Source organism: Columba livia, chromosome 3 (genome assembly GCF_036013475.1).
Source record: "Columba livia isolate bColLiv1 breed racing homer chromosome 3, bColLiv1.pat.W.v2, whole genome shotgun sequence".
NCBI lineage: Eukaryota > Metazoa > Chordata > Aves > Columbiformes > Columbidae > Columba > Columba livia.
Window position 1 is genome coordinate 30925270 of NC_088604.1, and position 25596 is coordinate 30950865.

General features: G+C 38.9%; 1 protein-coding gene across 1 annotated transcript in view; it reads right to left on the reverse strand.

Annotated features, from left to right (window-relative positions):
- LMBRD1 (LMBR1 domain containing 1) overlaps positions 1-24310 on the reverse strand; it is a 75870-nt gene extending 51560 nt beyond the window's left edge. Inside the window, exons 1-5 of the mRNA XM_005506751.3 lie at positions 24029-24310; positions 23323-23499; positions 13710-13770; positions 3906-4003; positions 2863-2930 (exon numbers count right to left, since the gene is read on the reverse strand). Of these exons, the coding sequence (XP_005506808.1) occupies positions 2863-2930; positions 3906-4003; positions 13710-13770; positions 23323-23499; positions 24029-24088 (464 nt within the window). The 5' untranslated portion in view covers positions 24089-24310. The remainder of the gene's footprint in view (positions 1-2862; positions 2931-3905; positions 4004-13709; positions 13771-23322; positions 23500-24028) is intronic.
- Between the last annotated feature and the right edge of the window lie 1286 nt (positions 24311-25596).

Sequence of the window (25596 nt, forward strand, 5' to 3'; positions counted from 1 at the left end):
TAAACTAATTTCCTTAAAGTGAATTCTGCTATAATATAATTTGCATAATTACTTATAGATTAATCAAACATTCATAGATTTTAAAAAGTTAATGGTTCTAGAAAATTTAAGGTAACCATTTTCATCCCAAACACTAACAATCAGGGAAACATTCCTTTTGGAACCAAACACTCATTAGCTTCAAGAGCAAATATTTTAGTTCAAATCAGACTGCTGTATAATGCTGCCTTTATGTAGATAGTACTATCACAAGATCCTCGGCTCCAGAACGTGACATTTAGAGTAAATAAACTATATTCAAACAGAGTAGATAATTTCTAAGAAGCTAAAGGCATTACAAGTAAATACTAGTTTCGAGTATCCCAGTATAAATTTGTCCTATAGTTTGCTTTTAACGATACTTTGCAGAGCAGTTGAGTCCTACTACAGACATGCACATTTTGCCACAATAAGAGGCTCTCCAACACACAGCTAGAGTAAGAGGTATAAATACTATTCCTGCTAACAATTTAGACAACGGAATCCTGATCATTGAGTTGTGTTATCAACTTCGAAAAAAGCTCCAAAATTATCTGGCACAAAACAGATACTATGTTTCCCAAAACAGTCACATAGATCTCTAATGAAGCAAGGTAAACAAGGTAAACATCTAGGTAAGAATAAATTATTCTTAGACTTCAAGATTAATCCAGCTTTTATGGCTTCTTCGAGAACTGCTGACCAGGAAAGAGTAGGGACTTCTTGTGTAGACCTATCATTAAAGGAAACAAGCTATTTATTGACCTGTTTTAATGATACGGATTACTCACTAAATCAATCAGAACCGAGGCTGGCCTGATACGAAGCACCAGCTGTGCAAGCACAAGACAACAGATGATTTGCTAGGCATTTAACAGGAAATATTCCAACCCCTCTTGCTCTTTTAACTGGTGTGCATGAGAATTCTAGTCCATTAAGCCTAACCTCCTAAAGTTAAATCCAGTACATAAAATTGCAGTCTGTTTTCATGTTGGTCTGATCCTGACCAACCCTAAGAAAATTTCCCGCAGCAATCAGGTATAGGCAGCACTGCAAGATGTGTCTTCACTCACGTTCTGCTGAGCCTCTCTGTAGAAGCTTCAGCTACACCATTCTTATCTCTTTCCTATCACACTGGGACTTCAGAGGCTGCTCTTTGGCCCCTTATGTGCAGACAGTCAACTAAGACATAATTTCTTCATAAGAAGAATGTATATAAACAGAGATACCCACTATTTTATATATGTATAATTACACTAGATCCAAAGTTAACGCATTTCTTCAGCACAATCACCTAATCTGCTTCCCAGAATTATCTACTGGGTCTTGTAGTTTCCCTTGAAGTAAACAATTATATTGTTCTGCAGCAGTATCTTCAGTACCAAGGGTGCTTTTTCATTTTGAGAGCATTAAGATAATGTTACTATTTAATCATTACCATCTTAAAAAGAAAGCAGCCTCATACATATAACAGCAGCAAAATTGTTCTAATTAGAACCCAGAAATACTAAAATGCCTATCAGTATCTAAAGGAGTCCCTGCCTCCCCGCAGCAGATACTCCAGCTGTTTAGATCAGTGGGTTTCAAGTCTGTACCTGTAGGGAAGGTCTGTTCAATAACTAATTTAATCCCAGGCAGAACACCATAGCTGTCTGTTTTGCAAGTCAATCTCATCATAGAAACCACCAGAATTTACAAACTGTGAAGACTTTGAAGAACAAGCCTAAGAGCACAGAGAACAATGAGGAAATCAAGAACCAAGTTGCATCTTACCGGAAGAAAGGAACAAGCATGCTTATAGCTACTGAGGATTCAGGTGACACCTACTAGAGATACTGCAAAATCTTCTAAACTGGATTATATTATACAGTCCATATATATATATATGCCTATGATGTCATGTGAGCCAACAGTCAGAGATAGTTTTTCTAAGGGTTTTAGTAGTATTTCTAAACCATGATTACACTAACTCAAACTCCTTCAGTCTCCCATAATAGCAAATGTTACTTTTAATTGAAATTACCAAAACAATACTCCAATAAGGTGCTATACAATTAGAAACATTAATTTCACTCTAGCTTCTACTTCATATTCCAGTGCATCAATACAGATCATTTTCACATACATTTCATAAATTTTACCAACTTTATTGCTGCAGTCAAAATGCTAAAAAGGTTGTGACACAGCATCCATTAAAGATATTAAATATTGGTGTGCATAGCATGCTTAACAATGATCTTAAACTGAATTTGTAATATTGCTTGGAGTTTCAGAATGACAGTTCTTGCTGCAAACAAGTTTGCCACTTCACTAATGTCTGCCTTTCAAACAAACACTGGAAACCTCTATTATATAAGGCACAACTATGTCAAGTATAACTCTACACTATACTCATGTGCATCACAGAACACTTCCCTTTAAGAAAGTACTAAGCACATAACACCAATTTATATTCCTAAAAGCTGTTCTGGGATGTCCATGAAAGCATTTGATAGAGAAAGAAAACAAGATGAGCACATATATTTTACTCCCTACTGTACACTGAGATATCAACAGTTGTAAATGTCATAGCTATCATGTCCTTGATGGACATTCATACTGCACAAACAGGCAGAACTCAGAAGCACAAGTACTGCACAATTAACAAAAACATTTTAGCTTCCAGTTAAACTCTTACTTCTCAGGTATCTAATTCTCAGGATATTTAAGCCCTATTAGAGGTTTAGCTAGGTATTTTTTTATCCAGATAGAGTGCAACATAATCTACCTTTTTAATCTTTCACACAAAGTTCTGTTTGGGGTTATATTTAGTATATCCCGTTAACATTCGATACAAATACTTACCCAATTAAAAGGAGGACTGCACAAATTGTGATGAATCCCAGAGTATATTTGAATGCAGTTTTCATCTGCTATATATCAAAGAGAAAGTTAATATATAAATATAAAATAACTCCAAAGGGGTTTGTCCAACAAGATATGACAAAGCATACAGGTGTTCTACAAAGGGAACTTCACCAAAAACATGAGTAGTTTTAGATAGGAGTCAGAAGTATACATGCTTGAAGAGCCTTATAGCTTGAAAACTATTATCAATTACATTGAATTAGGCTTCCATCATAAACTATGCATGTCAAGAGCTGTGGCCAGAAGCCAGGGTATATTAATTCAGTGCAAAGTGAAGTAAAGTGCTCAAAGTAAATTCTTTATGTTACAGCCATAATAAGTTGATTTTTCTCATGTTAAGATTACAACTGCATAGAGGAGAAAATAATAATCAACAACTAAAAGGTTCTTTAAGAAAAATATTTTCATTTGAAAAGTTCGCACCTTACTGGCATGCATTTATTGTACTCCCTGGAATGTCATACATGGGAAAAATCTTCAGTACATTACAAACTTACTCCAGTGTTAGCTTCAGGTAAATTACTGCTGCCTACTTCAAGAAAACATGAAAATGCTACAAGAAGAAAGGTACCTGCATTTAGTGTCTACCTCAAAAATCAGTACAAACTTTCTGTCTCCTACTTTAAAGCTTGTTCATATATGGTTTCTATTCTACAGAAAATGTGAGAAGTTTTAACTTCTTGTATATGAAATTAGGGCCAAAAGAATTTGTAGGAAGCTTAAAGCATTCACGGCAATACAGATGTTAATTATTTATCTCACTAAAGTTTCAGTTCATGTGAGACCACAGTGCTTAAAGTAGACTATGTCAGACTAAGCATTATTAAGAGCTGCCTCAGTACTTTAAAGGAACTGTAGTAATAGACTTGAAAATGCTATTAACATTGTAGTATTCAAGTTACACAATAATTCTCACTTTCACTTTTGCCCGTATTCATTTGTCTTTTTTCTGCTTAGTGCATTTGCTAGAGTGAACTTACTGAGCATGTGTTGCCATCATCTTCTTCCTTCTCCTCATAATAGAAATAGACAAAGGGAATCCACAGAAAGACACAGAACAGTATGATGGAGTACAAAGCTAAGAGAAATAATAAAATTAAGTGAAGAGAAAGTTATATCGGCACTTCATTTACTGCACAGCACTTGAAACATTTCCTCTCATGCTAGCTCTCAGTAATTTCAAGCATTGAAAAGTTAATAAAATTTACTAGCTAGCATATAAACTATTACTGTTTTATAAACTCCAAAGGACTTACAGAACTAACCCTTTCAGACTACACATTTCAGATCCACCTACAATTCACCAAAAATTAAAAGACTAAAATTAATCATCTGCATGCAGGTGATACATAGGACTTGCACATTGTGGGGGAGGCAGCATAGAGGACAGCGAATAAAAGCAAGCTATGCCACCTAATAACAGAAGTTGTTCATAGAAAAGACATATACAAAAATATAACAAAATGAAAGCTATTTAAAGCACTGGACTCCATTTCAGAGGATGTTCTATTATGAATGTAAGTACATTATCAAGGGAAGGCATGGTTCTGCTATTGATGACCTCAATTCACAAAACAGAACAAGTCATAGCACTACGGTATCATCATCACTTTTTAAAGGGAGCACTAACTCGAGATTGTAACAGATACATATTCAAGTAGCCCCAAAATCAAAACAGTCATACTGTCATATTACTTTGATCCACAGAGTATCTTCAGAGATTCTAAACCAGCTAATTTAAAATAGGTGAAGTGTTAAACTAACACAAGTCTTCACAAACAGTAACTGGCAACCTTGAAGACATTAAGAAAGATATTAAAATAGTCAGTTGGACTGATGAGCCAGTGATATGAAGGCGGGAGACCAATTACAGATCAAAAATTTCAAGTTTAAACCTTCATCTCTGTATTGCTTGTTACATACCTTCTAGGATACCATTAATTAGCAAAATCCTTCAATACTTCCAAATATCTCATACTATGAACATTTCAGAAGTCTGTGTCAGGAAACCAAAATATGTAAGCAGTAAGTTAGTTTTTGCACCCCACAAGAAAAGTATCCTAGAATAGTCAACCAAGCCCTCAAACTGTACCACACAACCAAGTCTGCTTGTACAAGCACGAAATCACCCCTTCAAGCAGACAAGTAAAGATACCTAGGACCACACAAATCCTGTGATTTTTGGCCAATTTTAATCTTTATCTCATTTTGCATAACTAGTTACTACTGCCTTCCCACCACTAACAAATATCCCACCAATAACCAATCGTCCCTAAATTAAGTTTGTGGCCTCTTATCTTGGCTACAGCACTCCTTACAGTAACCATGTGCTTCAAAGAAATCCACCCCAGCATTTTTACTGAAGATGGTGTAGAAGCCAAATAAAGTATCAACAACTAGAACCTAAATAGGAACGAGAAGTTATTTCTGAACCGAACTTATTATTTGGAAAAATATTTCAAGATGTTAGAGGTATATACTGTTTGGAGTGCTGAGTTACTATGTCAGAAACAGAACAAGTTCTTGGTTAGTTCACAAACTCTCTCACATTTGCCAAGAGCATAAAATTCAGGGCCCTAAAACACCTTAAAACTTCAAGTTCTGAAACATAACATATCTTGACCTTCTAGATCAATACTTGAACTGCTTCTATATTGCAAATACCTTCAGAAATCAAGCATCTCAGATCAAAATATCTGCTTTTTTTAGGCTAGTCCTAGGTCTACACTGCAGTGTGCCAGTAAATTATTATAGGTAAGTTACATACATCATTAATCAAAGATCAGAATCAACAGCCCATAGAGGTCACTGTGAGCACAGAAAACATCCTCACTTCCCAGTTTTACTCTACTGACTTCAGCATACATTATTCATATAAGGTACATCCATAGCTCATTAGATAATGGGACTGATCCAAGTTTCTTCCAAGGAGATAAAAGGATACTCAAATTCAAGAGAATCTTTGAACTGTGTGAAATAAGACTACCATTTACCACTACACCAATCCCACATTGGTACTACCTAAATGCTGTTGCTACAATAACTTAATTCATATTTAAGAGAACAGCTCATGCTTCTGACAGTAAACTTTGTTGTTTGCATTTAAGCCACTGGTGTTCAGTTACTGAATACATACCTAATCTATATCTTGAGTTTGTTTCACATAGTATGTTTTATCATATAGTAAAACAATAAGTCCTTTTCTTTCTGAAAACTGTTTCCTGACACCTCCCTGTAATTCTTCATACTAATGTCCAGTTATCCAAGTTTCTCTGATCTGCTACTATATATTAACAGAGGACTACTCTCAATGGCTGCTGACAATCATATATTGACAATACTATACTTATCAACTGCACTTTGTTTAATTGTTGAACTTCATTGGATTAAGGTTGTTGAATTGATGTATAATTTGTCCAGCCTTCACCAGGCTTTGAAAAAGCCATTCATAGCACAAGTATCTAAACAATACACAGTAAGTCAAACAAGCAAAGTTTTCAACTCTGTTCAAGAAACACTACCAAAAATACTGTTTTCACATGCTACTATTAACATAACTGCATTCAGCTTTTAAAGGACTATCACAAGTGTTTGGCAACTGACTTGTCAAAAAACTTTGGAATGCATCTTATCTTTTAAGTCATCTATTACAAGCTTCCAGTGGTGCCTCTCTACCGGTGAATCAGCAAGTTTGAACCATTACAGTAAAGATTAAGTCAGAAGCAATTCTACAAAACAAACAAACAAAAAACACCTCTACAGTAGCTGTAACCGTTCAATACCATGACAATGTGAATACCTGGAACAGCTTGTGTGCCAAATAAGTTGCTGAATTTGTATTTTTACAAATCGGATCTGACTGCCACAGTAAAAGGAGCCAGAAAAATTACTATATTAGATTCCCAAACCCACCATTTCAGTAATAAATTGCAATATGCAAAGAGTTCATGGAAAACATAATCGAAGACACATCAAAATAAGGTATTTTCATTCAATAAGAATTAACTTCTGTTGAGCTAGGCATTGTTACAAACAGTTCTATTCCAATTTATTTGAACTCACTTCCTTTTCTGCATCCAATGGCCCACAAGATAACAATGTTCAGGATATTCTTTGCATTCTGGAGTATTTAAATCAAGTTTAGATGCAAGCCTAAACAGCTCTAATTAGTATATTGCATAAAACTCTTCACATTCTCAAGTTTCATACCTTTCATGTTAACATCTATGAGCTTCTCTTCACAGTGTAAACAAAGCAAATGACCATTCAGATTAGCCATACCAAATGTGCTAATGACTATATTTTCCATGAAGTCATAGCTAACCCAATCGCCAAGTTCTTGCCAGTGTTCTCCAACCACCAAGTTCTAGGCAGGAATTTATTAAATTGATAAAAAACCCAAAATTAAATTGATAAAAAACACAAAACAAAAACCAAACCTGGTTTAATGATGTCATGCCATCAAGAAAACAATAGGGAAGAGTTTAGCCTAGATTTTTTGCAGCCCAATGTAGTAGAGTGTTGAATCATCTGAAAACTGGAGTAAAGCAGGGCATGATGAAGGACTGAACTGTTTAAAGATCCCACTTTTATGTCTTAAGGCCCTCTTACTTCAAGCCAGCTCCTTGAAGCTAAATATTATCCACCTCCTTTCGTATACATTTCCTCAACTATCAAACCAAAATGTTTCAACTCACAGAAAGCTTACTTGGTAGCAATTCAGTTATTTTTTTAAAAGTACCCAAATAGCCAAAAATTAACTATGATGAAAAATAAAGACAATCAAGTATTAGAAAATGCCACTGAACTTCTTGAAAACAGCAAGAGGTTATCTTTTTGGTCTTTACGTCAAAAATCCAAGCCACATCTGACCAAAGATATACTTATTTTCAAATGAGAAACATAAGGTTAAAAGTTAAGTTTTAAGATAATACTGCTTAACTAATTAAAACTTATCTAAGAGCTGATTAGCAAGCTACAAGAAAAACCTACTACCACTACCTATGTAAGCATGTTAAGAAGACTGATTCCTGTGGTTTAGTCTCATTCCAGATGAAATTAATGCCTTTCACATAGAACTCCATCAGCTCAAGCCCTACGCATTCTTTGAAAGAGACTAGTGGCTATTAAACTAGTGGAAGAATCTAAGAAGGTATATTTGTGTACGCCTTTGCTAGTAAAGCCACCCTCCATTTCAGCAATTATCAATACAAGTCTGGAAAAAAAAAAAAAAACAACAATCTTGTAAAAAAAAAAAACACAAAAATGCAGAATGCAAAAGTTGAGCGAGATCAATGGTTAAAGCAGGAGTAAGTGTAACTGTGTATTGAAGACTCATCTGATCTTGCTCAGTTATTTCTGTGGAAAAGCTTTCAATGTTCACCCTTATGTAAGAAATATAATTAGGTCAAATTTCTCTTTTCCACATTTGGCTCTGTTTTTAGCTAAACTAAATCCCTCAAGCTGAAACTCAGCATGTGAAGTACACAACAGGAGTTGCTTCTAGATTAAAGTCTCCTCTACCCCAGAATCCATTCTTGACTCTTAAGGCATGGGCAAAAGCCACACTACAGAGGTAGATCATGTTTCCAAGTTAAAGATTAAATACAAAATTTTAACCTGTGGGTTCAAGCCCATGTAAGCACCGCTAAAATATTCAGACATAACTATTTCCTTCTAACTGTAGATACCCCAGCAGCAGACCACAAAGCACATCAACATGCCACACACCAATAGCAAAAGAAAAGTTAGAATCTTATTTACTTTACCACAGCAGTAAGATGCTAAAATGCCTTCCTCCATATGCATTAAGAGCAAAGTCATATTTTATCCAAGGAGGGGTCCCACTTGCCCCCTCCACCATCCACCTGTAATACTAAAACTCTTCTTTGCAACAACTCCAGTGTTTGCTGGACCTTGTGCTGGGTCACTTTAACTCACCACACATTAAGCAATCTTGCAGCATGGGTGGCCAATGGCACCTCAGGCTACATTAGGAAGAATGTCACCACCACATGAAGGAAAGTAATTATTCACCTTGACTCAATGAGCCCTCACCAGCACTTGGGAGTGCTGTGTCCAGTTCTGATCTCCCCAGTACAAGGGACACACACTAGAGCAGCACAAGAACAACAACAAATTATGGGCTTGAACATCTGAGAGAGCTGGGACTGTCCAGCCTGAAGAAAAGGCAGCTTTGGCAAGGATCTTGTGCATGTGTATAAATACTTGCATCAGACCAAAGACTGTGGCAGACTTCTCAGTGGTGCCCAGGGAAAAGATAAAAAGGGAATGAGCACAAAGTGAAATATAGCAATTTAAATAAGAACATTTATTCTGCCTGCAGTCAGAAACTGTAACAGGCTACTCAGGTGTAGCAGGGCAGATATGTCGAACTCATTCTCAATGTAGGAGTAGTTACATTTATACAGCCCTAAAATTACATTCGGCCCTTTGAAGCCAACCGTGAGGCTGATGTGGCCTCCAGTGAAAATGAGTGACACCCCTGCATAGAGTCTCCATTCTTGGAGATACTCAGAATCCAGCTGGAGACTAGCATAAGTGAGCTGCTGTGAGTAGGGAGCATATTGGACTAGATCACCTCTCAAGCACTCTTTCCAACCTCAGCACTTCTATGAGGCAAAGTAAATGCCAACCAATTTTTGGGTTAGCACACCACAAGCATCCACCAAATGCCAACAATGGCTCAAACAGGGGCCTGCAAAAAGAACATGAGCATGCTGCTGGAAACAGGACCCCTTCTAGTACAAATACTACTATTTCAAGAGAGCATCCAGCTCTAATACTCAAGTGATACTTCTCACACAATTTAAGCTATTGACTACAAAAAAATTGAGCCAAGTTAAATCCAGGTGAAGCTAAAGCTTTATTTCTGCCAACTGAACCATGCAAGTCAGCAGATCTGTAGAGCTATAATGGTTCTCCTTGGGGGTTCTTCAGAGAAGACCTTAGGATATGCCCAAGTAGAGATTAATACCTTAAGTCAGTTCACAAGTCTGTCAGCTGGTCACCTCTACCTCAAATGGGAAACAATCAACTTTGGTTGCAGTTTTCCACTGCACAGACATTATCTGAAGCCATTAAATAGTCAATGACTTCCAATTTATGCTTTACTAAAACAGCAAATTCTCAGACAACGCTGACTTGTAACAGATGTTTTGTATTAAAAACCTTAAGCTCTAATAGCATACTCTGCATCAACTCTGAAACAGGATCTGCATACACAACAAGATTCAGTATAAGAATCATTCCAGCATTTTCCATCCGTTATGAATGCTCTGCTGGCACTTAGTCCATGACTTAGTTCACCTTAAATGTGCACTCTAAAAGTTACAGGCTTTAAATGCATTTCAAGACAAAATGTAAATAAAGTTACCCTCAAGTTGTAATATGACATGCAGCAGCACAAACTCCAACTTCCTGTTAAAACAGCTCTGCTATCTGCTCTGTTGAAAAACCTTGTTACCATAGTAATTTAACAGGATGTAACAAAGAAAAAAAAAGATCAAAAGCAGCTTTGCATTTGCTTTTCCCAAGCAAAACCATTCCAAACCAGACCTTTTTGTTCATCCATCAGGTGAAATCTTAAAACTGCCTGTAAGAATTTTTTAGTCAGAATTGAAAATTAAATTTATAGCTCACATAGTTAACGTAGTAAAACATCGCTCTTCCTATTATACTACAAAGGAAACTTTAAAAGATTTGGCCAAGTTCCCATCAATGAGACAGTAGACTGATCATCTGGGGTTTGAATTTTATTTTTCAGAACTTATAAAAAAGGAAGAGCAGCATCTTTCATCATCTCATACAAGTTAGTTACCCAAGGGCAAGCATCTAATTGCCTGTTATTCCGCCCACTGAAAGGGCTGTTTATTCCCTGGAAAGCTAACCTTCAAACTCAAAGCTCTTGCAGCAGCAAACAGTCAACCAAGTGACAAAATATATTCCCTTCCCCCTAACTCTCATGTGACCTTGTGGCATGACAAACTGTCTCAGCTTTCATGATTGCATTTCTATGGACTTCAGCTGTAAATCATGGACTGCTCTTTGCTCTGGTTCAGAGGTCCAACTTCCATTTCAAAACATTTTTCTGAGTTGTATCAGAAGCTTGAACACCACCATTAGAAAAATGCTTAATGCTTCACTGTATAGCCAGTACAACAATGGTTCCCACCATAGAATCAAAGCCATCTTCAGCAAGAATTCCTTGGTAAGGTTTGTTTGTTTTAAAGACAGTAGTTCTTATCTCAAGTCAAAATGACTCATTTTCTGCTGTTTTGCACCACATCAATACAAAGATACCTTAACTATGAGGAAGTTAGACCTGGTATTAGTCTTCAAGTAAACTATAGCAGTCTAGACACATGCAGGTCAAGAGATCTTGGTCTGCCTCAAAGGAAGACTGCCATCTACCCATGGGATCCTCTCACCATTCACAAAACTTTAGCAAAGGACTGAATATGAAGCTGACTCCAACAGCTAGGATTTACTTCCTAGAGGAAGAGCTACAGAACAAAGCTCCAGGTTACAGACAACTGTTTCAGCCTGACTCCTTGTGGTACAAAGGAAACTGCTGTTGGACGGTTTCCACTTATAAACCTTTCTGAAAAGGGTTTTCCTTCCAAACACAACCTGACATGCTGTTTTAGAGCACCTGCCAACCACTGATCAATCTTCAATCACTCAAGTACTGGCAGACACATTCCACTACAGTTGGTTTTATGAGAATTAACACACTAAGCCACTATAGCTTCAAAGCAATCAGTAGATTGGTTTCCTAAGTAAAGCTTTTAGGTTACTGAAGTCCCACTTCAAAATACAGCTATTTCAAGCTTCATTCTGAGAGTTAGCTCATTTACCAGTACAAAGCCATCCTAACTTCTCTGCCAGTCTAGCCAAGAAAGCAACCGGGTGTGAGAGAGAACATAGTTTGTGGGGACCAAGGTCTTTGTTAAAAAAACAAAGAACACATAACAACAAAACAAAACACACATGCTTTTCTACATTTACTGATGGCTTTCTCAATAAATTGCAATACAGGTAGTACTATGCTAAAACATCAGTTTAAGCACAGCCTCCAAATTCTGGCTGCAATTAGAAGTGACTCGGATTGATGGGCAGTGACTAAGCATACCTACTACTCATACTCTAAGTTGTCAATATAGCTACAAGAAGCAAATAAGATCTATACAGTTATCACTGCATTTTCAGGAGAGAGAAGAAAGTACTAGTATACACATTCTTAAGTACAAAAGGAGATTTCAGTTCTGCTCATTCTGCTTATTTAAAAAATAAACATGTCAAGATCAAACACTTTAAGACAACATGAGCAGAAAAAAAATGGGATAGTATTACAAAAACTGGAAGAGTTGTTTAACTTATTCCTTCCCCATTTTCCTGTCACTATGCTGTGCAACAGCAGCAGGGCACCAGACCTAATGATGCAGGAGAGGCATTAAGTTGTGTTTTTATATAGGAATGACGGAGACTTCTGAACAATAAGTTACCTATTACTGTTCACTTCAGAGTAGCTCTAGTTATAAAAATGTGTATCAATTCCTCATATTAAGACCACAAAAATACTTTTAAAAACATCTTTAAATCTCTACCACCATCTGGAGGACATGCTCTGAAACAAAGCATTAGTTCTACAACATTTCAAGTAGACCTGACCGGATAGGACAAAAGCAAAAGCAGTTTTTCCGGTTTAAGCTCAAATTATTCCAAAAATTAGTTCAAGACTTATGAAGAGACATCTTGCTTTAAAAAGAGACTCAGCCCAAAACATCTTACAGAAATTCATCCATTAGTCTCAGAAATCTATAGAAAATGGTCTACAGAAGAGTTTGAGGACTGCTCCACATCAGGAGTTGTGAAATGCTTGGGCTGTTAAACAACAGCTTAGCAACCTAACAAGAGTAGAAAGCAAATACAAAGCAGTTCCACTATTCTATAGTGAAGAATCTTTGTGGAAGATAAACTAGTATTTTAAAAGTCCCTTTGTGAAAACAGAGAAGTTCCTTACTCCTTTTGGCTTTAGACTTAACCTAGTCTTTAGATTTTCAAAAGAAAAATCTTCAAGCCTCCAGAAACCTAACCAAAAGAAGGCAACTGCTCCCAAGTTCATATCATTGACTGTGGCAGACATTCTACTCAAACTGTGATAAGCATCACTCTTTTATAGCTACCTCTCACATACATTCATTAGTAATAGAACTTCTCACAAGTTTCATAAGGACAACTAAAATAAACTGATCTAAAATTACACAGAGGTGAATAGTTATTTCATTAGATTTGATTTTATTTTCCTTTTTGCTTCGGTTTTGTTTAGGATATTGCTACTCCTGACTCAACTCCTTTATAATAGCTTTCTTTGAATATGGTAGTTGCTGAATCTAAACACTTAAAACACAAGTATTACAGTTGCACAAACTTTATACAAGTAGGCAAGTTTCACACTGCTGCGTATGTTAAGTGCCATAAGAGTTACAGCAAAACCATGTGCTTCCCTTAACAGACCTCTAAATACACACACAGGAAACATGTTAACAGTAGATGATATGACAAAAGCCATTAGCCCTTCCATGGATTGGCCTTCAGTATGTTTTCATTTTTAGGGGGCTCTTGAATATAAAAAAAAAAGTCACTGAAGGGCACTAACTGTAAGACCAATATTTAACTAAAATGGGATAATCCAGTACAGCCCCTAAAAACTTCATGCCTTCACTTAAAGGTCCTAATAAAAAAAAGTTAAAAATACTTACTGTAGTATCCATAAAGTACAGTGTCTTCAATTTGTCTTGAAACATTAGCATCAGCCCAGTCCTAGTAATAAAGGACAGAAGCATTCAACATCAAATGAAACAAAAGACTACATTTGATAACATTCTTATAAAACTGAAAAAACTGCTCACATTTAATGCCTATGGAAAAGCATTCAGCATCCAGTTTGCCCATTTTAAGTGTTGTAATTTAAGTTAGAACTAATTCACCTAACAAAGATTATTAAGGAATACGCTGCATTTCAGGCAAAAGACACTGCAGTGGTATCCCCACTGCTTATACTCATTTTGGCTGTTGGTCTCATACTTAAAGATTATTTTTTTGAGATTAAGAATCCTTAGCTACCATATATTATATTGTCATGGCACAACTGAAATACAATTATTAATGAATATCATGTTCAGCAGCTAGCAATTTACTTTTATTCTGTATTTAGTATTTAAGTGGCACTCTAAATACCTATTTCTATGAAACTGATTTTTGTTTTCTACATATCAGACAATGCTACTACTGACCCTGAAGCTCAATCTGAACAGTTTTTCAAGATGTTTTGTAAAAGACAACTGGAGTTATGGCTATTTGCAGTTCTAGCCCTTTTTTCTGGACTCTGAGCACTGCAATAGACACTACGCTTCAAAGTCAAGTCCTTGAAGAGACAGAGCTGTCCTCAGGATGAGTTTCCTACAAAACCCAAGATATGATAGCTTTGGAAGCAGAATGGTGCCTTAGATAAGACTGCACAGACAAGCTATATGAATTGCCCATCCCATTAGTTGGATGCATTGGATTAGATTTTATATTTAACACATTGACATTTGCCCTGCACATACATATTTTCTGAAGGGTTGCAAAGCATTAATGGAGGAACTCAAGTCAAGGATCCACTCATTTTGAAGTAAATACCTCTCAATCAAAAAAGCACTAGTTTTATACCATTAAGGCTGACCCTGGGAATTGCTAAAAGAACAAACTCAAAATCCCACTTGAGGCCAATATCCACATTACAGAATTTCAGTCACAGAAATGGTACCACAAGCTGGAGTTTGGGAACACTTTCTAGAAAGAGAAGTCAGATAATCAAGATAAAAAAGTTTTCTAGAAATAACTCAATAAAAAGTGCAGAGTCAAATTTGACAAGCAGAATTAGCTTTGTTAGGACTCAGAGTTAGGAAGAAAAATTAATTCTGTACAATTAACCCTTTCTAAGGTAAACCATCTATTTTTCAAATATATAAGTCTAGACATGTATAGTAAACAAAGATCAATATTCTTCTGAGAACGTCTAGAGCACTTCTCTTCCTGTTACTACCATATTTGGCAACACTACGAGACAATGACTCATTAAAGAACACAAACACATGGTGAAATAGATATAAAAAATTGCTACTTATAAAAAATTAGTGGCTACAAAGTGCTAGCAAAGGTGCAAATGACTGCACATAGAGGAATACACATAGGATCATTTCATAGACTGTAGATTTTACAAACTAGAAAGAACTAGAAAGTTTTGGCAGCTCCCAAGTATGCTGTGCCAATTCCCACAGTATCTTGATAACACAGTCTCTTAAGATCATCGTAGAACAGTTTGGGTTGGAAGGAGCCTTCAAAGATCATCTAGTCCAACGCCCCCTGCCATGGGCAGGGACACCTTCTACTAGACCAGGCTGCTCAAAGCTCCATCCAACTTGCCCTTCAATGCTTCCAGGGATGGGACATACACAGCTTCTCTGGGAAACCCGTTCCAGAGTCTCACCATAAACATTCTTCTTTATGTCCAATTTAAACTAAAAAAAAGTAGATCTAAAACTGTATCCCCTTGTGCTGTCACAACAGGTCCTGATCAAAAGTTTTTCTTTATCTATCTTATAAGCTCTCTTTGTAATTCAAAGGCTGCTATAAGGTCTCCCCAGAACTCTCTTTTTCAGGCTGAACTCCAACTCTCTTACCCTTTCTTCCTAAGAAAGTGTCCCAGCCCTCTGATTATTTTTTGTGGACCTGCTCTAACAGCTTCATGTCTTTTTTGTACTGTGGGCCATAGAGGTGGATACAGTATGTAGTGCACACATTGCATGCAGCATTTCTATCACAGAAGAGCTATAAATTAAATTTATATACACAGACACAACAGTACTGAGATATAAGAACAGAAAATAGCTTTTTATTATGCTCAGTTGTAGGTTGCAAACTTTTATTTTTAATAGTTGTCCACCTAGATTAAGCCATAATCTCCTTTTTTCAGAAGTATGAGCCTTTAATTTCTAATTTGAACAGTTCTTTTACAGAACTACATCACTCAGCCCTGGGGAGTTGTTCAGAGAATGGAAGTGAAAATGCAGCTCTAGATACATTGGTAATGGCACCCAGCCAGAAAGCTGAAGTCAAGTTCTTACCCATCCCTTCTTCCACCCCCCGGCAAGAGGAACTATTGGTTTCAGGAAGCTAAGTGTTTTGTAACATGATCAGTGGCAGCCCAGCTCAGGGACTAGATCCAGAGGTACAAGTCTGTACAGCTTAAACATATTCCAGGATTGCTCAAGTTTTGTGGGATCTGCTCTACATGTAGTCAAGATCAAGAAAGTAGGTATCCAGAAGCAAAATTCTTCCAAACCCAGCAATTTTGGAGACACGCCAACATAAGTGAATCAGTGAGAACAAAAAAATCAGTACTGCCAAAGCTCCTTGCAGTTTTTGTGTGTAGGCTTTTTTCTAGCTGGCAAGTGCAAGCCCCTTCAGGTGTTGTAAAGATACATGCACTAATACAGAGCCTATGAAAAATGCAAGTGAGCATACTCTTTAAAGACTGCACACGATAGGACGTGAAGAAATTTAACACTATCAGTTCTCTCAGAACTGCCTAAACTCCCATGGAATATGAGCTTGATGGCATAACAAAGACTTGATTTTTCTATTATCTCAAAAATCAGCACCACCTTCCTCCATGCTACTAGATTAACACTTCCAGTAGAGCAGTTTAAATTATGCTTTTCAAATTCACTGTTTGTAATAAATTAGATTATCATCTAAATGGAACTTGAGTAGAAAAAAAATATACATGCATTTTGTCATCTAATCAGCAAAAAGGATGAAAAATATTTGAGCAGAAGGGACAGAAGCAACACTTCAAGTTAAGTGTCTGTCAGGTACACAATAAGCCCATCTTCAAAGACTGTCAGGCTCAGTCCCAACAGCATTCCAGCTGAAAAATTTCTAGGCATCTGCATGAAAATACACCACAAAACAATTTGACTATAATAAGAATACATACACAGACTATTAAAGTGTTTAAATTGCCTAGTGTTAAAAATTAAGGAAAAGCATTGCTTTAATTATGCCTAAGGGAAAAGCAATACTGAACTGAACAGGTGGCACTATTTACTTCCAAGTAAGTAGCTGAAAAAGATCTCTCTTATGAGTAATGGAGACATTCAAAACCCACAGCAACCAAGAAAAGGCAAGGAAAACAACAGCAAGACCCAAATTTTAAGTGGCACAGCCACTACAGGAGGAGGTAGCTCATAATTGAAACACAACAGGGCTTTAACTGCCAAAAAAAATGCTTCTCCTCCAACTCTGTGAAAGCATTAATAACATTTCTAACAGGATACATATGTAGAAGTTTAAAACATTGTAATTTTTTTGCTCAAATTCAGTTGTGCACACAACCAGAGTAATATGCTATAATGTGTGTTTCCCAACATATTAAAATATTGAAATGTTATCTTACATTGAAAGACCTAAAGATGCAAAGATGTGTGAACTTCACCATTGTCTACATGTGCCTGAATTTACCAACTCTGCATTACCCTGCACAAGAAAAAAATCTGTAATGCAAGCTAACTTAATAGTATATCCTATCTTTTATGTCAGCTTTCAGTCAGCTGCTGAAGCCCCACATTTACACAAAGTAAGGAAGTAAAAATGCATATTCTTACTGGCAAATTATCCATGTGCACACACCAGCAGCAACTCAAAAGCAGTAACCAGTTCATATGAGTCGTTTCAAAAGCTAGTAACAGTTGAACTGCCTTGTTCAAAGCAAGAAACATTGCTACCTACCAAGTGTCAAAGCTCTGACATTAACAGCAGCAGTGCTGATATATAATGTTGATAGGTATTTGAATCTACTGGACAAGCACACCCAGGACTCCATTGAGAACTCATCTGGACAACCTCTACATCTAGTGTGCTTTCTTCTCCATCCATTACTGCCTTCAACAGCAGCTTAAGATGTGTAAATGTGACCACAAATTCTCTTAAGATCTGCAGAATTCAGGCACTCTGAACTGTTCTGCTGTACTTAATTCTGTTTCATGCAGTTAAGCAAGCATACATCATATCACCTTTAAAACACTTGTAACAACACACTGTATTGATATTGTACACCTCACACCAAGTCATGTTGAAGGATCCAGGAAATCTAAATGCAGTTGCAAGTTTAAAAAGTAAATACATTAGTAAAATTTTGATATGTAAATACAGACATAAAAAGGCAGTTTAAGACTAAGACACTCTCAGTTTACCTAAATGCTAACACCAAAGCAAAGCTCCCTCAAGAGATTCATTTTATAACTCCATACACAGCAAATTAATTATGAAGAACAACTGCTTCTCCAGTAATCACTAAGCAGTCTTCCTTCTCCCAGCAGTTGTGTCCAGTTAATGACTTACATTAATATATTTCAACAGAACTGTACTATTCCAACTGTACAGATAACTTCCCTGAATGGAAGCAGTATAAACTAATCTGACATTTTTGACCATCCCCACTTTTTGGTGAAGGAATGGCCACATATTTCATTATTTTTGTCTCTGTTAAGAGAGACATTCGTGCTGTCATTGCTGGACCCTGCAAGAATTTAATGAGTACCCAGTGAAGACAGGTCCCACTCTCCACAAATGTACTTTAATAGAGCTTGAAGTGATGTAACATTCCAGGTTTCAATATTTGTGATGTTTTATCACAAGCAGATGAAGCTGTCATTCTGCTAAATAGCCTCTCCCAAAGCTTAGTGAACAAAAAGAAGACACAACAAAGACTGAAGAGTGGGTCCTAGTATGGTTACATATAAAGACATTTCATACCCAGGTCTTCGATCTTCTAGCCTGTTACCTCCAAAGTGGGTCAGAGCCACGATTTCAACTGCCAAATAGCAACATGCAGAAACATGCATATCTCCATCACATCTGGCTACCATTAATATTTTAGCCAAGTATTGTTACTTCACAAGTAGTAATTCCTACTCTGCACTGGAAGCATGGTCTCAGTCAGTAATGATTTCTCAGCTAACACCTTACTAGAACAACAAGAAAAAAAATCTAACATTTCTAGTGGTTCTCTATTCTGAGCAGCTACATAATGAGTCTCCTCCAAGATCCAAAAAAATCTTAATTGAACAGTCTGCAAAAAGGATCTCCCATTAAGCAGATGCTACTCCTCAAATCATTAAGGAGATAACTGGCTTTTAACAGCTCAGGCAGACACCTAAGGTTTGTGAGGTGTTCAATCTAATCAGATTGACAGAAATGCCACTGGCTTTTAACTTTGTATAGCAGCAAGAATTCACACATTTCAAAAAGAATAGTTCAACACCTCCCCTGCCTTCTGCTGCACCACCAACATAATAAAAAAAAGACTGTGACGATAACATCCTTGTTTCAAGCAGTCTTCCTGCTGCAAGACAGCATCAGCACATTCTAAAAATCTAAGACCTGTATATCAGACCCAGAGGTCTTGAGTTCAGGCAGCAATCTTAAGTCTATAAGCTACAGTGAGTTTTTCTGTTCCTAAGTGCTTTTTATAAATCAAACAAGCGTTCAGATCAAACAGATCAGAATGAACTGGATGTAATTCAAGTTCATTGCACAAACTAAAGCACTGTCCAGGTGAACAGACAAAACCAAGATAAAAGTGGTGCTGGTGAACATTATCAGAACTTTCCTTATTAGGTAATACTCGAGTTCTTTTGATTAGTACTAAAATCAAAAGCCTGTTTTCCTCTTTAGTAGCACTATGAATCAAAGTAATCCCAGGCTCCAGAAGAGGTGTTGTTGCAATGAATTGTATTGTGCGTAGGGCTAATGACCACATAAGTTTATGCACTGCTCCTTTCCTAAAGGACTACGTAACTACTACGCAAAACATTCTAATACCAAAACTGCTCAGTTCACTCACTATAAAACCTTTAAGATAACATTTGACAAGTCTCACAAAACAAGGTGAAAGACACCAACAGGTAAAGAATACTACAAACCACTTATTTATAGCAAAGAATAACTTGTCTTAATTGAAAGGTGTATGAACAATACAGTAAGTTTAACAGTCCTGTTGAAACAGGCAAAAGTTCAAGAGTAACAAAGACTAACCAAGGTATAGTATATGGCCCTTGACAAGGAAGACACCTCAGAACACACGATGAAAAAGGGCTATACAACCTTGCTTTAAGTGAATTCATCCAGAGAGCAGCATCATTTTGACAGGCTTCAAGAAAAGTAATCTGCCAAGGTACTGCACTTGAGACAATTAAGCCAATCCTTGTAGCCAGAACAACTACTTTTACTTGCCACTGAACACACAATTGACAATGAGAACTTGGAACCATCAGACTGTGCTTTCAATTTAACCTCTGCTTCTCTCAAGTTCACTGCACCTTTGAATATCTACAACTTGATAGTAGGGTCAGTCACATTAAAAATGAACTGAAAGTCCACACATAGTACCTTTTTTGTGTAAATTGAGCATCCCTGACTTTCTCATCTCTCTAACACTGATACTGGGAATTACAGTTGGGAGGTAGAAGAAAAAAAGCACATACAGAAAAAGAAACCCACACCTTGTTTACCTAGGATCTGGATAACTGACAGTACTCTTTTGGCATAAGCTCTGAAATCATCCAGTTGGAACATTTTTGATGAACTGATGATTTATCTACAGAGATTATTATCCACAACTACTACCTGGATCTGCCTCAAAAATTCAGAGAATAATCTAGGGAAGACTTAACTCACTCCAGCCACTCAGGACAACAGATTCTTGCCAGAGTCATAGCCCTTCAGACCCCAGCATCAGATATAGGGCATTGGAGGTGCTAGATTTCGAAGAACAGTCCAAAAGAAGGGCAGTAGTCTCTCTGAAATACTCTGAACCCAATCCAGTCTGTCCTACTTGTGAAGCAGTACCAGAAAAGAAACACTGTCCTGGGTAACATGTGCTGAAAGATTTAACAGTTCATGAAGAGCTCACATTAGGGTTCTGTCAACTTCCTAACTTAACATTACTCCTAAACAGAAATTACCAAATCAATAAAGCTGTGTGTTTTATATATAAAGATTGTGTGTTCTGACTTCAGGTCCACTCAGCTTTATCAGAAAGGCCATGTTAATATTCACAGTTTCAACACTTTTGTTGAATTAGATGTATTAATATTGTAATATATTATTATTGCTCCAAAGCTAGAAAGTCATCCAGCTGACCTGTAAAAGAGAATGAGGTATTCTTCTGCAAGGCAGAATGAAGCAATTTTATTTCAAGAGACCATCAGCAGCATCTAACAAACATCAGGTGCTAAGCAGGACCAAGAAGCCTCAGAACTACAAAGATGATTAGGGGCCTATAGCACCTTCCTTACGAGGAAAGACTGAGAAAGATGGGTCTGTTCAGCCTGAAGAAGAAAAGGCTGAGAGGGGATCTCATTAATGTTTATAAATATTTCAAGGGTGGATGTCAAGAGGATGGGACCAGACTCCTTTCAGTGGTGCCCAACAACAGGATGAGAGGCAACAGGCACAGACTGAAGCACAGGAGGTTCCATCTGAATAAGAGGAAAAACTTTACTTTGAGGGTGCCAGAGCACTGGAACAGGCTGCCCAGAGAGACTGTGGAGTCTCCTTCTCTGGAGACAATCAAGCCCCGCCTGGACACATTCCTGTGTGATCTGCTCTGAGTGAACCTGCTTTAGCAGGTGGGTTGGACTAAAGGATCTCCAGAGGTCCCCTCTAACCCCAACCATTCTGCGAATCTGTGAAGCACGCACAAAGGTACTTTAAAGAAACGAAAGCTTTACCACAAGCATGAAAGCTTGCTTTCAGGTACAATTTTTAAATAGAATCTACCCAGCCCAGGACATCACAGCATATAGTCATTAAATAAATCTAGCTCAAGAAAAACAGTATTTTAAGTAATTTTCTTTCTATTTATCATGCTTCCTTGATTCAAGCTGTAGTGACTGCACATGCACATCTGGCTCCTTAGAGGTTTGTTTTCTCAAATTGGAGAATGCATACACGAACACAATAGGTCTCCTTTGCAACAGAAAATTCTGCATAGCCTCCAGCAGATATAACTAAGCCCATCCAAAAAAAGGCACAACATTGTTATTCATCTAGCTAGTCAGGCTCAATATGCCTTAATACTCAGTATTATTCTCATTGTAGTATCATGACATTTTAAAGATCTCTTCCACCTTCTACATCCATTTTAATTCTGAGCAAACAAGATCTGAAGAGACAAACCTTTAACAGTAAGATTGAACAATAGCTTAATTTATTCTGTATTGCCACTGAGTGTTGAATAAGACAAAATTTACATCACAGCTCAATTCCAAAGGTGCCAAAAAGCACTGGATTGGCTGCAAGCTAGCTCTGAAGCATTACCAAGGATCTAGCAGGACTTAGATTTTTCCTTTGGAAGCAGGGCTGGAAGGGTACAGTCTTTGAGTCCAGCATGCAGGCATCTATCATCTGTCCAGTCATTAGTTTCAGGATCATTTCTTTTAGCATAGATCTAGGTAGGTTTCAAACTGAACTAAGTTATTATTCAAATTATTAATATGTTCCAGTTTGACCTGTTTTTAATGATAGTGTCCTTACAAAGACACTTGGTCACTACCTTCAAGAAGCTTCCTTGAAGATCAAGAAGGCCAATGCTTTAAACAGGGGGAAGAACTCTTAGAGGAGTGCATAAAGCAGACTACAGTGAGTACTCATCCAATTAAGAACTCATTTTGTACAGCAGCCCCCTACAGTTTTAGTTTATAAAAACAGTAGTTCAGTTAAGGAAGTATCAGTCAAAACATACTACTGTATTCCCTTCCCCCAAGGGTTTTTCAAGTTTTCCTTTTTTTCAAAAAAGTGCTTTTTAACTCAGACTCTACACTGTGGGTAGATTAACACAGTAAACCTTTTTAAGTCTTTATGTTTCACTATCAAAATAATCTCAAACTGCAAATGGGCACTAAAGTCTATTTTTGAACAAAGGGGCAACAAATTCCATTCCACAAGGCCTCACTATGATGTACTAAAAACAACATTTAAGAGACATTTTCAGGATGGTATATTTGCTCCTTTTAGTGCAATAGAAAGAATGAGTGCTTGGAAATTAGTAGAATATAAAAAATAAAAAGTAGAAGTGAAAACTTAAATCTAGATCACGTAACAAAAAGAGCTCAGTGTTGTTTTCACAGTACTAGTTCCCAGCTTTCCAAAAACTCTGGCACTAAACGAGGTATTAGCATTAAACACTTTGACAACCCAATAACTTGCTCTTTCAACACAACTGTTTCTTTTGAAGAGACAACTAACTTTCTCAGAAGTCCATACCTTAAATGTACCATTTGGATTTTTCATATATGAAACCAAAAAGATGTCCACTGGTAGTAGAGCTGATGAGATAAGAGCAACTGCCAATGCGAAGATAGCTGTTATGGTAGAAATCACTTCACTTTCCCGCCGACTCTGGTACTTGCGTACGTAAACCCAGCAGAAAATGAGAATAGCCTGTAACAAACGGAAAGATAATTTCGAGTTGTGTAATAAGGAAGTCGGAAAGCAGGTACTGAAATCACACCCTGTGTGTTGGTATTGTCGACTAGCAGAACTTCAACAAACTTTTTATCTGACCCCTAAACATCAGTGTTACACTCACCACACACAATTCACTCTTTGTGCCCTCGCTAAGAACAGCCAGGGGAACAAGGGCCGTGCTCACACACCGAGCAGGGCAAACCACAAACAAGCACAGGGCAGGACAGCCCCGGCTTCGGGCTCTGCTAGGCCCTGCGGCACCGCCGCGGCAGGAGCTGAAGCGAAGCGCTGGCTGCCGGGCAGGCCGGGGGCACGGGCCGAACGAGGAGGCCAAGCGAGAGGCCCGGAGCTGGAACAGCGAGGGGCCGAGGAAGTAGGGGCAGCCGGCCCAGCTGGGGGCACCGCAGGGGAAAGGGGGGATCCCGCCGGCCCTGGGGCGGGCAGGGCTGTGTGAGTGGGGCAGGCACCGGGCCGGCCGAGCCCCAGGAGAGCCGCCTCTCACCAGCAGAGCCAGACCGAAGAGGCACCATCCCGTCAACAACTCGGAGGCGGCCGCCGCCATCTTCGCTTCCGTCAGCAACAACAGACCCGGCCCCTAGGGCGGTGACTTTTAAGGGGCGGGCGCACTTCACCATGGCGACGAGATCAACAACTGCCGGGCGCGCGGAGCGTGACGTCTTATGCGCGTGACGGTAGCAGCTTTCGCTTTCGTTAGCAGCTGGCGGCTCCTGCCGCAGCCCGGCATGTCCCGCCACCGGCAGCAGTGGTTCGTCACGCAGGGACTGTCCGGCCTGTTAGTTTGTGGCGGGAGAGACGCGCGGCTGGAGGGGGAAGGTGACACCAGCCGCCAGCCGCGCGCTGCCGGCAGCACCTCCTGTGGCCGGGATTCGCCGGGGGGCAGGAACGGGGCGGGGGGCGGCGGTCCTGGGCGCATCAGGGTGATTCCCTCCGCCTCGCTGGGCGGGCAGCGGCGGAGCGTGAGCCGCGGCGAGGGGCCCTGCGGGTGTCCTCACTCCCTGCTCCCGCCTGGGGTCTGTCTGTCCTTCCCCGGGCAGTGGCAGGGCAACTCTCGGTCCTGGGGACTCCAGCAAAAAGGGGGTCGGGTAAAGATAAATTGTGCACCAAGAGGTGTCAGACGCTTCCAACTCGTTGATTATTGCTTTTCTCCGCAAAAGTAACCTACGGTATTTTCATACATCACATCCAGTTTCCTGAAGGTGCCCAGCAGGTGTGCGAGTGTCAGATTGTCGTGTCCCTGCGGACACACATTGGGGGGGGGACACACCGCGTGACGAGGGCGGTGCGCACGAGCTCGGGGGGCGGAGCCGTGAGGGCGGGAACATGATGGGTGTTCTCGCCCGTTGCGAAGGGAACGTGCTGGTGAGCCGAGTGAGGGGCGCGGGGACTTGGGTCGTTTTGGAGCCTTGTGAGAAGAGACTGTTCGGTGAGAGGGGACCTTGTCCCTCGAGCAACAGGCTTCCAGCTGTTGTGAGGCCACTGCGGGTGACGAAGTTGATTAAGGTAATGGAGCATCTCCCTTATGAGGAAAGGCTGAGAGAGCTGGGGGCTCTTTAGCTTGGAGGAGACTGAGGGACGACCTCATTAGTGTTTATAAATATATAAAGGGTGAGTGTCACGAGGATGGAGCCAGGCTCTTCTTGGTTACAACCGATGATAGGACAAGGGGCAATGGATACAAACTGGAACACAGGAGGTTCCACTTAAATATGAGAAGAAACTTCTCCTCAGTAAGGGTAACAGAACAGTGGAACAGGCTGCCCAGGGAGGCTTTGGAGTCTCCTACACTGGAGATATTCAAAACCCGCCTGGACACATTCCTGTGTAACCTCATCTAGGTGTTCCTGCTCCAGTAGGGGGATTGGACTAGATGATCTTTCAAGGTCCCTTCCAATCCCTAACATTCTGTGATTCTGTGATGGGAGCTTTTGGTGGCAACAGTGCTCATGAGCTGGGGGCGAGGTCAGGTGAGAAGTGGGACTTCTTGTGGGCTCACAGCCTTTAGAGGAGGAATCTGTTGGGGAAGGGGTTGTGAGAGCCTCACCCCAGACT